Genomic DNA, 16,525 nt, shown 5'->3' on the forward strand with positions numbered 1-16,525 from the left:
TAAGTAGGCAATACTTTTTACAGATGACTGTTTATTCACGGTCGATCATAAATGATGGAGATCTGCAATGAGAGTAAACACATCATGTATAACATGGATAATTAAATAACATATAATCCTCTATCCCTCCCCAGGTCATTGTCGGATCTTGACAAAGATGTGGCAAGGACTGAAAGAAACAGTTCTGACTAGAACTCGGGTTTGAGTTAAATAAAGCATAATGTCTTGAATTGTCCTTAAGTGATTGGGAAAAGTCTAAACGTTTGGAACAAACTGGAATAAAGAGAGAAACTGACAATAAAGCATTCAGGGCTTTCACTGGGTAGACTATTCTGACTCAATAACATGCACGTAATCAGACAGCCAGTTTGGCTTTTTCTTGGTGCGGGTAGAACGTCGTGGGTGGATCACACTTGTGTCTACTGTTAGGGTCGATGAAGGATCGATGCTTGGTGACTCTGTCAGAACAGTGGGTTCTCTGATCACAGGACAGAGTGGACGGATCTATCAGGTGAGGGTGGTGTGGATTGTGAGACATCAGGCGTAGCAGCTGGTCTGGACGGCACTGGCTGTTGATGCGGAGTGCGTTGTTCGTCACCAGTAGAGACTGTTGTAGGTGTGGTCAAGTGTTCTGATGTTGACTGAGCCGGATGTGGACATAGTATGGGGGTGGTGGTATTGTCAAGGGTAGAAGTTTGTGGCCTTGGCAAGTCATCAGCGATTGAGCGTCTAGATGGAGGTTGGAAAGCAGGGATGTACTTCCTGAGGAACTTCCGATTGCGTAGGGTCACTCTACCTGATCCGTCTACCCGTACAACATACTGGTCGAATTGACGAACTTCGACCACACATCCTGTTTTGTCCCATTTGAGAGGGTGAGGCCCTATCTGGTTCTGGATTCTGACAAAGTCACCAACTGCGAGAGGTGGGAGCTGTTTGGTGTGCTGGGTGAGACGTTCTGCCATCTTCATATGTCGGTTTCTGAGTGCCTCCTCCCTCAGTAATAGTGTATCGCTCCATGTCTCATGAGGTTTGTACCGACCGGGTAGGATGGGGATGAAGTCCTTGATGGCTCTGCCAAAAACACACATAGCAGGAGATAACTTTGTGTCTCTGTCTGGGGTGTTCCTGTACTGAAGCATTGCCCGCTGGAAAGCATCCGTGTCAAGTTCACCTTGGGGTCCGGTGTTGTCAGTGATCATGCGTTTGACTGTCTTCACGCCAATTTCTGCCCTGCAGTTGCTGTGGGGGAAGGCGACAGAAGATAGTCGATGATGTACTGACCATGTGTGAAGGAACTCTCTGGTTGCAGAGGCTGTGAATTCGGGTCCCCCATCAGAGGAAAGTTCATCAGGTATGCCAAATGTGACAAATGTGCGTCGTAAGCAGTTGATGAGTCCAGGTGCACCTCCAGCAGTTCTCTCCACTATTGGCCAGTTGGAGTATCTGTCGACCAGCACCAGATAGTTGACACCCTTGTAATGAAAGAAGTCAGCGCATAGACATTGGAAGGGGTAAGATGGGTATACTAGTGGTGTTGGTGGGGCTGTTGGTTGTGATGGAGCCATCCGATTGCAGTGAGCACAGTTGGTTCGGAGGGTTGTAACGGCCAATGTGAGTCCGGGCCAGAAGATAGATGCTTCAGCTCTGGACATCATTGATGAGACGCCTTGGTGTGCAGAATGGAGGGCAGTAAGGGCATCTTCACGTAGTGCTGGTGGGATCACAATCCGGTCCTTGTATAGCACAACTCCGTCTACCGTGTGGAGATGCTCTCTGAACTGATGATATTCACGTAGTGCGGTAGGAAGTTCAAGGCGGGATTCTGGCATCCCAGTTTCAATAAGATCAACGAGTTTGGCCATGGATACATCACTAGTGGTGGCAACTTTCACCTTGTTCCACGTGATGGGTTCCAAGGAGCTGATTGCAGATGCAGCAGACTGGAGAGTGGCATCCTCTACACTGTAGTCAGGTTCTTCACTGCATCTGATGGAGGCAAGGATGTTATGACAAACATCCAGAGAAGGGGAAAGTTCAGTACAGTCCATGGCTGCAATATCATCCACTAGAACTATCCTCTCAGGGTTACCAGTTGGGTGACGAGATACAGCATCGGCAGCTCTGTGTTTGGCTCCAGGGATGTGAACCATGTGGAATTTGTACCGCAGGGTCTTTTCCTTCAGGTTACGTAGTCGAGCATTCGAGATGCATTCAAGTGATCGATCCCCAAAGATCTTTAGTAGAGGTTTGTGGTCAACTGCAATGGTCAAATCATTACATCCAAGGACAAAATACCTTGCTTTCTCCAGGGCATCAACCACTGCTAGTGCTTCCCCCTCGACCGGTGCATAGCGGGATTCCGCGGCGTGGGTGAAACGACTTCCTACCAGGGTGATTTTCCATCCTTCCCTGATGAAAAAGAAAACAGCAACACCTTCAAATGCCAAAAAAACCTTATTATTGTAACAATACAAGAATGATAAACGACTTCCGAAAAGAATTGGTTTTCCTGCAATACAGTTTTCCTACCAAAGGCAAGAAATGACAATCCCAGAAAAGTCTACAAACCAAGAAGTGACAAGAAGATAATGGCCATCCCGGTATGCAGTGAAACTTCGTTAAACCAGACCGTGTTTAAAGTCTTTGCACAGCATTTAGGAGTATTATACATGAAAGATCTCCATCATAAATAAGTAGGCAATACTTTTTACAGATGACTGTTTATTCACGGTCGATCATAAATGATGGAGATCTGCAATGAAAGTAAACACATCATGTATAACATGGATAATTAAATAACATATAATCCTCTAACGACAGTCGTAAGTCTATGTTAAAATATGGGAGTTACGATCACCTTAGCGCTACGATCGGTTTGAGGAACGGGGCCCAGGACTATTTGGCGTATCAATCCAAAACAGCCATGAACCTCTCACGTACTTACAACCATTATGATCGATCATATGATATATCTTTACGCAACGTCACCGAGAAAACCTCTAAAGATGTTGCCGAAGTCGACGGTGGTGGAGGAGTGACGGACGTCAACATGTCCACAGACGTCATGGGGAGCCTTATGCTTCAGCCTGTGTCCTGGAGAGGAATAGCTTTGGGTTTCGTGATGATTTGCACGTCAGAGAACCCGTTGTTCAGGGCATTGTGACAAGTGATGTAAGCTACAGAGATCAGATTCTTTAACGTCATGGGCAAGCATGGACATCCCAACAGGACAATGCACATCCTCACACAGCTAGGGTTGCAATGGCTCTTCTTCAACGGCACAATGGTCACGTACTGCCTTTGCCTGCTATCTCACATGGTGTCCGACCTCCTCCATTCCCCTACTGCACGTGTCTGGGTCAAAAGGGACAAAATGCAACAACATCTTCACTGTGTACAAAATCTACCAGATAATAGTTATGACAAATATTCCAGAAGTCGTCCATGGCCATTTGATAGACCTGATGCACTGGTGGTCTCGCTGCACATGGTGAGAATACCCTGTGACATAGCCGCTCCTTTGCCGCTATTTGGATTCCAATAGCACCAATATCTCCATTATCAATATCCACTATTAAAGTTTACATGGAAACTATACTTAACTACTTTAGAAACGCATAACCGGGATGACAAATGAAACAAAGAACTTGTCCCTGCTGACATTGAAACTGTCAATAAAGATGGAAACACCAGAAAAAGCAAAGCAGTCATTCATCAATTAGTGCAGCCATAAATTAACGATATCGTTGATTGACGTTGAAGGGGGATTAACGGGTATTTGCGTCGAGCACAGCCACGGCGGGAGAGGAATGTTGTTTTGGTGAAGACAGTTCATGCTATCTCTAGCAGTATGGGGTCCTGCACTACCCTGTTGCAAAATGTGAAGACGTTGACCTGCCGCCATGTAGGGAACGGCTGTTGTTCTTGGTACCTCCGCTGTGTATGTTTGAGCTGTAACTCGACCACGACAGGTGTGTAGATGTGTCCTGCCATGACTACCAATTGTACGTTGTATGCAATCTCGATTTGCACGTGAAAAGGTGATTTTCAGCAAATGGTGGATCACGTGATCACACAAGGATGTACGTGCTTCTTAGTCTGCATCACGTGTATCTGCTATAGTCATAGCACAGTTTAGGTTCAAAATTCGTTTTGCATATTTCATTATGAATGATAATAGGGTGATGCGTTTCTTTAGGAGCTCAGTGTATTAATTGTTGTTATACGTGCACATTTTGACATAATGTTAACAATGCACCGGGTTTTTTTCTGGAGAGTATATTAGGAACACAAAACCAGGTGATCAGTTTGATTGAGTTTCAGATCAGGTCACACGTGCACAGGTGTTCACGTTATTCGACCTTCATCCTTTCCACATTTATACATACAGGCAAACATCATGTAGACTTCCTGATGATCACATATCTGTCACATCACTTAATGTAGGACGTTATAGATATACAAAGTCAGCTCCACTAAATATTCTCTGTCCATTATCCACCGCGTATTGGTCTGAAATTTGGGTTTTTCATCCCTCACCAAATATACAAAGTATTCATGACAAGTTTTGTAAGCAAATACTTCACCTCTCTGTTACTACCCCAAACATCATTTCACGTGGTGAATAGGTCGCTATGCTTTGAAGGTTAATATTTACCATAGTGAGTGAGTGAGTTTAGTTTTACGCCGCACTCCGCAATATCCCAGCTATATGGCGGCGGTCTGTAAATAATCGAGTCTGGACCAGACAATCCAGTGATCAACAGCATGAGCATCGATCTGCGCAATTGGTAACCGATGACATGTGTCAACCAAGTCAGCGAAACTGACCACCCGATCCCGTTAGTCGCCTCTTACGACAAGCATAGTCGCCTTTTATGGCAAGCACATGGGTTGCTGAAGACCTATTCTATCCCGGATCTTCACGGGTCTAATATTTACTATAAAGTTGTGACATACTAGACTAGGTTAATAAGTCAAGATAAGAATATTATTTTGTATAAAGTATATCAATATCAGTATCATTGAGCTGAAAGGAATCTTGATTGTTGGGCTTTGAGAGTTAAGAAACTTCTCTTCAGCTATGGTTTTGGAAATGTTTGGGTTGATCAACAAATTACAAATGTAAACAATTTCCTTATACAATTGAAGCAGAGGTGTATTGATAATGATCTTCAAACGTGGGCCTCAATCTTGAAATATATACTAAACGAGATTTTGTCAGACAAATAAAAATGACTGCCAGAAGAATATTCCAATAGTGCTGTAAATGTGAAGGTATATTGTATTGCCCTTTGTAGATTTCTCTGTTCAAATCATATGATAATGATTGAATATGGCAGACGTCTAAATCTTGCACGCAACGTACGTCAGTGTATGAAATAAGACCCTTCCGACCGCCCGAGACGGGCTAGATTTCTGCGGGACAGTTTAATTTTACAGCTAGCCAGCCCGATGGACGGGTGAAAACAATTATTCAGATAACGTGTCCACTGGCGCTGCCTATTTAGGATTTAAGAAGGACTGGTTAAATCTCTTCCGGGCTGGTAATTTTTTTAAGTTACCAGCCCAGATGTCAGATTCCGTCCCTTTTATGGCGCTTCATGTCATATCTTGAGGTGAGGTGAGGTGAAATTGGGTTTTACGTCGTGCTTGAGAATATTTCGCTCACATGACGACGTGCATGCATGTGTATGTGTATGTGCGGCTGCTTGTACTAGCCCAGACTGAAGCTGGTTTTATAGTGCTAGCCCACTGAGATACCATGCCGCAGCGAAGCAAGAATACCCCACTCAGACACATTATACTGACTCCGAGCCGACCAGTCCTTGTTGTACCCATTAATGCCGAGCGCCAGGCAGGGACCAACAAGTACCATATTTTAGCGTCTTTTGGTATGACGCGGTCGGGTCATATCTTGAACCCTTCTGATATGTATGTGTATAAAGGGCCGATGCCCCCCCTTACTGAATAAACACATATTATTATATTATCCACCGAGACAGAATACACGGGCGTGAAAGTCAAAATGCCAGTTAAAACGAATTGTAAACCAAAAGTCACTGTGTTCTTTAATCTGATTGGTTGAAAAACATGATCGAATGGTATTCGATTCCCGGAAATTCGCTGCGTATTAATACGTACAGACATCGCTCACACCATTGTATTGTTACGTCGTCAGCTGTGATGGCGTCATTCAAATCATATTGTGACGTAAAGTCCGAATGGCGTCACAAATAAACAGTTCCAGATGCTACCATGGGAGACAGCCGAAACGGCCGGCTGATGACATTTCACTGCTGTACCCGTACTCGACGTCAATGAGTACAGACACAAAAACGTGTGTGGACCATTTTGGTTTACTTTTGTGTTTACAATGTCGATAAACATCATGTGTTGGCCAATTTCCGGGTGTTATTGAGTATTTGATTCCCGGAAATTCGCTGCGTATTAATACATACAAACATCGCAACATCGCTCACACCATTGTATTGTTACGTCGTCAGCTGTGATGACATCATTCAAATCATATTGTGACGTAAAGTCCGAATGACGTCACAAATAAACAGTTCCAGATGCTACCATGGGAGACAGCCGAAACGGCCGGCTTATGACATTTCATTGCTGTACCAGTACTCGATGTCAATGAGTGCAGACACAAAAATGTGTGTGGACGTTTTGGTTTACTTTTGTGTTTACAATGTCGATAAACATCATGTGTTGGGTTATTTCCGGGTGTTATTGAGTATTTGAAGCACAGGAATATCGTCGGTTCCAAATGAATTCCCGTGCTTCAAATACTCAATAACACCCGGAAATAACCCAACACATGATGTTTATCTCCTAAATGAATGGGACACAACAACTCAGGTGTTCCCCAGGGGTGTTGGCATATCCTGGCCTGGCAGTAAACCCGCCAGTCACCCAATTTGCATAAATATGTAAGAGGAGCCATTCGCCTGTTCTCCTGCTTTGTGACGTGGCTCTAAATAGACCACAATCAACTGATGGACCAGACAACCAGCAAACTGACCGATTATCTCCAGATAGCTCCGGATATAAACTCTTATTTATTGAACAAATGTATTGCCATGGAAACGCAAAGTTTCTTCTAAATGTCTGTTCATCTGCTGGCGTCTCCTGTGTATACAGCGATTCATAATTAAATTTGAACTTGTGAATAATATTCCAGAAACGCTTCCGACCTCCAGTTTTGACTGTAGCGGTGGGGTAGCCAAGAGGTTAAAGTGTTTGCTTGGGTTCGATGCCTCACATTGGTACAATGTGTAAAGTCCATTTCTGGTGTAGTGATATGAATCATATACATCAATATATAATATAACTTATACCTCCTGTCACTTCCACTGTCAGTGTCTGTTTCGGAACAATATGAATACAGAATGGTTTCCTCACGCTATAGATGTGAACCTGTCCTTTGATCAAGCTTAGTTACCACTAAAATACTTGAAAGTAATTTGTTACGGTTAAGGTTGTGAAATCGCAAACTCTTACATTAATACATCAATGTAAATCATGTTACCCAAAACTGATAATGTTGCGTATTCCATACATAACATTTGCAACAGTCTGCAGAAATGTCCTATATAATATACAGAGAAAGATCAACTGTACTTCATTCTTCAGCGAGAAGATTCTCCAGGTAAGTTACCTTTATCCAGGAGGACCTGTGCTTTTAAAAAATGAATCTACCATCAAAATCATTAAGACGGCGAAAAGGTATTATTACTTTCAAACTCTGGTTTACACAGATGAAATGTCCGAAAGTAAGGTAGTTTGGTCAAACGCTGTTTTGACCAATTCTTGATTTTATACCATGGTACAACAGCTTGATAGGGGAGGAAACCACTGTATGTTCCATACTGCTGTCTTGTACTTACTTTGCCTCCATTCTGCCACTTTGGTTAAATCAAAAACATCATTACAATCTACAGTTTGCATTCACGGGAGCAGTATCTTATTGTAAGTACAGTGTTCCATACTTCTGCTTGTGTTTACCTTGCTTCCATCCTGCCATTTTGATTAAATCTAAAACATCACCGTTGAAGGTGAGAAAATCTCCGTAAACGCATAAAGTTATCCACACAGCCACAAAGTGATAACCAAATAAGGAAGTGGCCTTTACTTCGAGACAACCGTTCGACACATCCCCAGATAGCATTCAGCAATGTTGGCAAAACCATTGCCAACGTTGGGCCAACGTCTTAATGCTATCTGGGTCAGTGTTTGACAGTACATCTACTTTCAATAATAACCGATTCCCTTTCGCTGGTTTAAAGTCCCGAACAACAAACAACTAGTAAATATGTACACAACAATTCATTTCTGCTTTAATATTTCTAATGAACATAGAAATACAGTTTTGGCGCGAATTTGTATGGTGGTGGATCAGTGTTGGTAAGGGCTTGGAGTAGCAGGAGAGAAGAATACCTAACATACCTGTGTCTAGGCAACCAGCTCCAACAGCATCGATATGTTCAATGCTGATGTAATTTTGTCTTGCACTATACACATTCGAAGTTGCTGGATCCTCCACCCCACCCCGACCCCAAACCCCTGCAATAGCAGAACACCATCACATTTCCTTGTCCCAAACCCAACCGGAAGGAGTTTTTTCTGGTCTACCAGTGAACAGTGCAGGATATTTTAAACACAAAATCGTGATTAAATCCTCTTTTGTATGAACTATTTTCTACAAAATTCTAAAGTTTCTGCAGGTGAATCTGTTCCAGAACCAGAGAGGACAATGTTGAGACTCATCCTTCTTTTATCCTGTGCAGTGACTGGGCTTTTAGGTAGGTTTAGAAACATATAAAACAATTCCCTCCACTTTACTGAGAACATACTGATGTATATGTGCTTCATGTCTCTCACCCAGCCTCTCCTTCCCATTTCCTCGACTCTACTTCTTGTCCGATGTCTTCTCTTCTCATCTCCTTTTCTCTCCTGTGTCTCAATATCAGTCGGTCATACACATTACAAGCCCTCTTCTGTTGTATTGAAGATTGGTTACTTCCCGCCTCTCTGTAACCAAGATCCTTTCCTGACTCTCCTTCCCGTCTTTACTTCACCTCTTCTTCCCGTCTGTACTTCACCTCTTCTTCCCGTCTGTACTTCATCTCTCGTTCCCGTCTGTACATCTTGTCTCCACTTCCTGTCTCCCTCTGTCCTTTTCTATCTCCCCTTATCGTCTGTACTTCATCTCTCCTTCCCTTCTGTACATCTTGTCTCCACTTCCTGTCTCCCTCTGTCCCCTCAATCCTTTTCTATATCCCCTTATCGTCTGTACTTCATCTCTCCTTCCCGTCTGTACTTCATCTCTCCCTCCCGTCTGTACAGCTTGTCTCCACTTCCTGTCTCCCTCTGTCCCCTCAATCCTTTTCTATCTCCCCTTCCCGTCTGTACTTCATCTCTCCCTCCCGTCTGTACATCTTGTCTCCACTTCCTGTCTCCCTCTGTCCCCTCAATCCTTTTCTATCTCCCTTTCCCGTCTCTACTTCATCTCCCTCCCGTCTGTACTTCATCTCTCCGTCCCGTCTGTACTTCATCTCTCCTTCCAGTCTGTACATCTTGTCTCCACTTCATGTCTCCCTCTGTCCCCTCAATCCTTTTCTATCTCCCCTTCCCGTCTGTACTTCATCTCTCCCTCCCGTCTGTACGTCATCCCTCCCTCCCGTCTGTACATCTTGTCTCCACTTCATGTCTCCCTCTGTCCCCTCAATCCTTTTCTATCTCCCTTTCCCGTCTGTACTTCATCTCCCTCCCGTCTGTACTTCATCTCTCCCTCCCGTCTGTACTTCTTCTCTCCTTCCAGTCTGTACATCTTGTCTCCACTTCATGTCTCCCTCTGTCCCCTCAATCCTTTTCTATCTCCCCTTCCCGTCTATACTTCATCTCTCCGTCCCGTCTGTACTTCATCTCTCCACCCCGTCTGTACATCTTGTCTCCACTTCATGTCTCCCTCTGTCCCCTCAATCCTTTTCTATCTCCCCTTTCCGTCTGTACTTCATCTCTCCGTCCCGTCTGTACTTCATCTCTCCATCCCGTCTGTACATCTTGTCTCCACTTCCTGTCTCCCTCTGTCCCTTCAATCCTTTTCTATCTCCCCTTCCCGTTTGTACTTCATCTCTCCTTCCAAACTGTACATCTTGTCTCCACTTCATGTCTCCCTCTGTCCCCTCAATCCTTTTCTATATCCCCTTCCCGTCTATACTTCATCTCCCTCCCGTGTGTACTTCATCTCTCCCTCCCGTCTGTACTTCACCTCTCCGTCCCGTCTGTACATCTTGTCTCCACTTCCTGTCTCCCTCTGTCCCCTCAATCCTTTTCTATATCCCCTTATCGTCTGTACTTCATCTCTCCTTCCCGTCTGTACTTCACCTCTCCTTCCCGTCTGTACTCCATCTCTTCTTCCTGTCTGTACTTCATCTCTCCTTCCCGTCTGTACTTCATCTCTCCTTCCCGTCTGTACTTCATCTCTCCTTCCCGTCCGTACATCTTGTCTCCACTTCCTGTCTCATTCTATCCTTTTATAGTCTTTCCTTCCGGTCTGTACTTCATGTCCGAACTTCCGGTCTGTACTTCATGTCTCTGCTTCCTGTATCTCTGTCCCGTCGATCCTTACCTGTCCTTCCTTCTGTCTCTCCTTCCTGTCTGTACTTCTTGTCTGTCGTTCCCTTTTGTACTTCCTGTTTCTCTCTGTCCTCTATTCTTCCCCTCGTCTCTTCTTGGCCATCAAAGGCCGCTCAAATATCAATGATTATGAAAAAACATACAGAAAACCAGCATTGATGTTGTTTAATCTGGCTTACCGATTCTATTCCACAGGTGCCTGTCCTGCCGGGTATAAACCAATGACCGCCAACATGTGCTACAAAATCATAAACACCCCCACCAGTTCGTCATTTGACCTAGTTCGTAGGTTCATTTTCACTGGGTCCTTTTTGGATTACGAGTGAGGGAAGGAGCGAATATGGTTTTACGCCGCTTTTAGCAATATTCCAGCAATACCACGGATGGAGACACCAGAGATGGGCTTCAGAAGATTTCAAAAAGTTCTACCGCTAAACTCATTACATAAATTTTAGAAAATTTTATCGCTACACTCATTACATAAGTAGTACAACCAGAAATTATTGAAAATTTAAGATTGTAAATTGTTTTATTTTTTTCACTCATTCCTCACGTATTAAATGTGAATATTAGCAGAACATAACTCCAGATTCAAAGACAGTTGAACAGTTAGTATTTTGTGAAGTCACCATGGGCAGCAATGCAGGCTTCAATGCGGCGGGGCATACTACTGATCAAAGAAGTTAGAAAGTCTTGGTCCATGCTGTCCCAATATCGGACCACCTCTTCTTTCATTTCAGCAATATTTGTCAGAGTTTTCTTATTGACACTTTCCTTCATAAGTCCCCAAACATTTTCTGTTGGATTTAGGTCAGGGCTATAGCTTAGCCAATCTAATAACGTCATATTTTGGGTCCGAAACCAGGCCTGTGAATGCTTTGAACGATGTTTTAGGTCGTTGTCCTGCTGGAAAATCCAAACATTTCCATAGAACACGTGAACAGATGGAAGTAAATATCCATCGATGATATCTGTGTACCGCTCACTGTTCATATTCCCTTCAAATACGCAGAGGGGCGTTGCCCATAACACAGATATGCCACCCCACACGTTAAATTTCCGACTGTACTTTGGGCGCTGATACAAAGGTTTTTCAGTTTGTTTGGTCCAGAATTTCAATGTATTAGGAAACAGCCACACAGAACTTTCATCTGAGAAAATCACATTGTCCCAGTTAAAATGTCTATGCTGTAAGCACCATTCAACCTTCGCTCCTTTTGTTCAGGTTTCATGATCGGTGATGGAATTCTTCGACTTTTCTGCCAACCCATTGAATGCAGCTCAGTTTTAATTGTCTCCCTACAGACAGCCACAGTTCCTCTATCAATCATATCCAGCCTTAGGTTTTGTAAACTCCTTCGTTTGTTTTTAGAAACAAGAATACCAAGCCGCCTCCTGTCACCGACAGTCAATTTTCTGGGCCTACCTGCGCCTCCCTGGTGCTCAATGCCGTATCCATTTGCAATATGTTTCAAAACACGATAAACAGTTGACAAAGGGATGCCTGTTCTACTTGAAATCACTTTAGCTGATCTGATGTCCTTGTTATAATACTCTAAATTCAACTTCCTCTTCTCTAAATCATCCATACTGAGGATCACTGAAAATGTCGTCTGCTAGCAAGTAAACAAATGGGGATAACTCTTCACAAACTAATGAAAAGGGATTAACGGAGTTGTCTCTCTAGAATGAAACCAAGCACTTGATAGCTGGTCAAGGTTGTTTATACTAGAAATCCAATTAAACACATTCCTAAAATTCTCAATAATTTCTGGTCATACTATATATACGTATTTTATGTAATGAGTTGATCGGTAGAATTTTCTAAAATTATTATTTTGTCACCAATTTCGTTCAAATTTTGAAATCTATGTTAATCATAACATATGAAAAAAAACAATATGTGATTGCAAAACTCTAGATTTTCATTTTTAAAAATCATTGCCCAAACAGTGATTCGAACCCATGTTCTCCATCCCATGTTGGAGTTTAGCAGCCCGGCTGTCAGTGGCGACATACTGGATGTATGGTATGGTCACCGTTCGTGACATAATTGACAATCAGGCTCCCGATAAGGGTCGCATTGCCTTGTGTACGGATAAAACATATGCACAGTGTGGTAAGAGAAAAATTAGAAAATGTAGCAGATACGCACCACAGCAATGGTGTACGGTCTTAGAATCATTTAAAGACGTATTTATCTGAAAAAGTATTGTTTATTGACCTGTTTACACAATGTTGTGGTGCATATATGAAACGAAACACAAGATTACTGATACTCCCTTAATTTACATTCAATACTCTAAATGTAAAGTTTTTCCAGTACTCCTATATTGAACAAATAAAGAGCACGTATCTGGAGCTCTGGACAATGCTGTACCATTTGTAAATCCATTTGAACTTTCTTTGCCCATATTAATCACTTCATTGTCTTGTCCAGATTATTTACAAACCGCTGTCATGTAGCTGGAACAACGCTACCAAACAGGAAAAAAGCCACACAAAAAAACCCAACACATTTTCTTAGAAATCAAACCAAAAAGCAAGACCACAGCCATCATCCAATATGTTTTGCAAACGATAAAAATTTGTTTCTAGGCAACACTTTTTAACATTAATCTGTTGAGCTTATTCTTATTTCGGTGCCTGCGTTTTGTAGACATTTGTCCTGAAGGATACACAGAGATTGTGAAGCCCAAGATGTGCTTCCGACTCAGTGAATTCAAGGACACAAGGAACTACCAATCCGCCGTGGATCAGTGTCGGAAGATGTCACGTGGGCGTCTGGTCGACCTGGACACGCCAGAGAAGTATGGCATCGTTGCTGGATATTTGACCGGGTTGGGAGCCAAAGCAGGAGACACAAGTAAGAGATGTTCCTTCCAACCAAACTTGGGAATCAGTAAATAAAGTAGGGAGAGAAGCCGTGACAGAGGAACAAGACATGAAGGAGTGGTTACTATTAACACGTCACAATTTAATTCTGGACTCACAAAAGTCCAGAAACTCTCCGCACTGTGGGCACTTTCTGACAAGGGATTTGACCAAATTAAACATACTGTTGTTATGAATATATGCCAAGGATGAAAAAAAATAAATTCGAAATCTTTAAATTTAAACTCGCTCAGCGAACAGTGGCCCATGGTCGAGAATGTTTAAGTTTGCTCAGAATTCATGTTTTGAATGAGTGTATATTTATAAGCATCATGACACATAATTGTTACTTGTTAACGCCGCGGCCGGCCATATTGCACCCAAAGTAAATCACGTCATTTTTGGTATGACGCTCGGGGATCGAAACCACGAACTTCCGCTCTCCTGCGGACGCTCTAACCGCTACACCATGGTGTCAGATTCCAACATTATTGAGGGTAATATTCATCATCAAACATACGAAAGATATGTATTCGTTTTATAGTAGTAACAAATGTTTTAGAACGCGTCTCCTTCCTCATCTTGGGTCTCCATCTTCAAGGAACTCGGGGCAATGTATAAAACACTCCTGTCTGTGTGTAGTCTGTCTCACAGTCCCTGAACCACATTATTTCCCCTACTGCCAAGCCCTCCCTACAATGTAGTCTGTCTCACAGTCCCTGAACCACATTATTTCCCCTACTGCCAAGCCCTCCCTACAATGTAGTCTGTCTCACAGTCCCTGAACCACATTATTTCCCCTACTGCCAAGCCCTCCCTGCAATGTAGTCTGTCTCACAGTCCCTGAACCACATTATTTCCCCTACTGCCAAGCCCTCCCTACAATGTAGTCTGTCTCATAGTCCCTGAACCACATTATTGTCCCTACTGCCAAGCCCTCCCTACAATGTAGTCTGTCTCATAGTCCCTGAACCACATTATTTCCCCTACTGCCAAGCCCTCCCTGCAATGTAGTCTGTCTCACAGTCCCTGAACCACATTATTTCCCCTACTGCCAAGCCCTCCGTACAATGTAGTCTGTCTCACAGTCCCTGGACCACATTATTTCCCCTACTGCCAAGCCCTCCCTACAATGTAGTCTGTCTCACAGTCCCTGAACCACATTATTTTCTCTACTGCCAAGCCCTCCCTGCAATGTAGTCTGTCTCACAGTCCCTGAACCACATTATTTCCCCTACTGCCCAGCCCTCCCTACAATGTAGTCTGTCTCACAGTCCCTGGACCACATTATTTCCCCTACTGCCAAGCCCTCCCTGCAATGTAGTCTGTCTCACAGTCCCTGAACCACATTATTTTCTCTACTGCCAAGCCCTCCCTGCAATGTAGTCTGTCTCACAGTCCCTGAACCACATTATTTTATCTACTGCCCAGCCCTCTCTGCAGTGCTAAAGCCCTAAATAAAGCAAGTCTAGATTACCTCAGGTTCCTTTTTAATTTAAATGGGCTTGTTTGTTACTATCACAATTATATATCTTCAGAGACTAAGCATTAGTCTAGAGTCGGTGGGGTAGCCTTGAGGTTAAAGCGTTCGCTCGTCATGACGAGGACCAAGGTTCGACTCCCCACCTGGGTAATCGACCGCTTCACCCACAATGCTACTCGGTCAGCCCTGTTGCATCACAAGGACATGCCCCATCATGTGTGACGGCATCCTCGATAATCTCCAGGGTATACGTTACGATAAACCCCCGGATCCACTATAGGTTCCACTACACTAAATCAGAACCACATGCCCCCTGAGCGAGCACCGTAAACAACTGAAGAGGCAGAGACATGTGACAGCTGTGACTGGATGGAATAGTTTAATACGCTTATGTTTTTTAAAACTGCTTCCATTAATACAACAATCATTTCTATCAAAACTTGACGGTCTATGATGCCTGTTTTAAATAACTGTGATTTTCATTCGACTAACGGCTATGCTCACAACTCACATTTTATATTTTCAGTGACAAATAACTACCGTGTGTGGATTGGTTTGAAACGAACCTCGTCGTCTGGGTTTAGATGGACAACAGGATCCACAAAAGTCCCCGCTTGGGGGAAAGGGGAGCCGGACAACGGTCGGGGGGAGGACTGTGGTCAGCTGAACATTGCGGGGATCAGTGACCTCTACTGCCACCACCAGCGTCGATACGTCTGCGAGGTCCCCTTGTAACAGCGACGACAACGTCTCAGCACACGTGTACATCAACCAACAGTGAGCAGCCACCTTTCTAAATAAACTCTGCGCAGCCGATGCTATTTCAAACAATAAATGCGTTCATCGATCACTTGATTGTCTGGTTTGTTTACTGCCCTCCCTTGCATGGCAGTTGTGTTGCTGTGCGGCGTTGGGCTATAGAAATACCTACACATTTAGGAAGAACAAAACAGAACAGAATTCTTTTTTCAAAAAAACACAAAAAGTGATATAGAGAACATACAGGTATATATAAATATAAATAAAATATTCACATGATATCATTTGAAGAGGTACTAACAGTGTTTTATATATTTCGATAATTTGAGGATGTGTGGTTGATAGTCACATTTCATAAGAAAAATAAATTTACAGATTGAGGGATTCACACAGAAATATTTTGGTAAAAAGGTTTTCATTGTTCAACAAGCGATGGACATGTATGTAAAAAATGGAATTCGTCACATACAGCTTGATTACAAAGTAGGTTTCCTTTAAACATATTTAGCCAGCGCCCTGTTTCTCTTGGTAACCTGGGGGCGGTGGGGTAGCCTAATGGTTAAAGCGTTGGCTCGTCACGCCGAAGACCCGGGTTCGAATCCCCACATGGGTACAATGTGTGAAGCCCATTTCTAGTGTCCCCCGCCGTGATGTTGCTGGAATATTGCTAAAAGCGGCGTAAAACCAAACTCAGTCAGTCTTGGTAACCTATGATTGTTGTCTTACATTTTGTTAGCCAAATTCTACTTTGAAAGG

General features: G+C 43.4%; 2 protein-coding genes across 2 annotated transcripts; one reads left to right on the forward strand and one right to left on the reverse strand.

The window, feature by feature from the left end:
- Nucleotides 1-482: 482 nt before the first annotated feature.
- Nucleotides 483-3,069, reverse strand: LOC124278075. Its single transcript, XM_046713826.1, has 2 exons — nucleotides 2,982-3,069; nucleotides 483-2,437 (listed from the first exon to the last, which is right to left on the reverse strand). Exons 1-2 carry the CDS (start codon nucleotides 3,067-3,069, stop codon nucleotides 483-485), a joined length of 2,043 nt encoding a protein of 680 aa, XP_046569782.1.
- A 4,584-nt stretch (nucleotides 3,070-7,653) lies between these two features.
- LOC124278039 (perlucin-like protein) lies at nucleotides 7,654-15,860 on the forward strand. Its single transcript, XM_046713788.1, has 5 exons — nucleotides 7,654-7,663; nucleotides 8,754-8,816; nucleotides 10,849-10,938; nucleotides 13,313-13,519; nucleotides 15,537-15,860. Exons 2-5 carry the CDS (start codon nucleotides 8,768-8,770, stop codon nucleotides 15,743-15,745), a joined length of 555 nt encoding a protein of 184 aa, XP_046569744.1. The 5' UTR covers nucleotides 7,654-7,663; nucleotides 8,754-8,767; the 3' UTR covers nucleotides 15,746-15,860.
- Nucleotides 15,861-16,525: the final 665 nt, after the last annotated feature.

Source organism: Haliotis rubra, unplaced genomic scaffold (assembly GCF_003918875.1).
Source record: "Haliotis rubra isolate DU_JTF1 unplaced genomic scaffold, ASM391887v1 Scf230, whole genome shotgun sequence".
In the NCBI taxonomy this organism is placed as follows: domain Eukaryota; kingdom Metazoa; phylum Mollusca; class Gastropoda; order Lepetellida; family Haliotidae; genus Haliotis; species Haliotis rubra.

Coding starts and splice junctions, on each gene's coding strand:
- LOC124278075 (XM_046713826.1), bottom strand. CDS start 3,069: ATGACGTCTGTGGACATGTTGACGTCCGTCACTCCTCCACCACCGTCG. Junction 2,438..2,981: donor GGTTTTCTCGGTGACGTTGC/GTAAAGATATAT, acceptor TGGCATTTGAAG/GTGTTGCTGTTTTCTTTTTC.
- LOC124278039 (XM_046713788.1), top strand. CDS start 8,768: ATGTTGAGACTCATCCTTCTTTTATCCTGTGCAGTGACTGGGCTTTTA. Junction 8,817..10,848: donor TGCAGTGACTGGGCTTTTAG/GTAGGTTTAGAA, acceptor TCTATTCCACAG/GTGCCTGTCCTGCCGGGTAT. Junction 13,520..15,536: donor AGCCAAAGCAGGAGACACAA/GTAAGAGATGTT, acceptor TTATATTTTCAG/TGACAAATAACTACCGTGTG.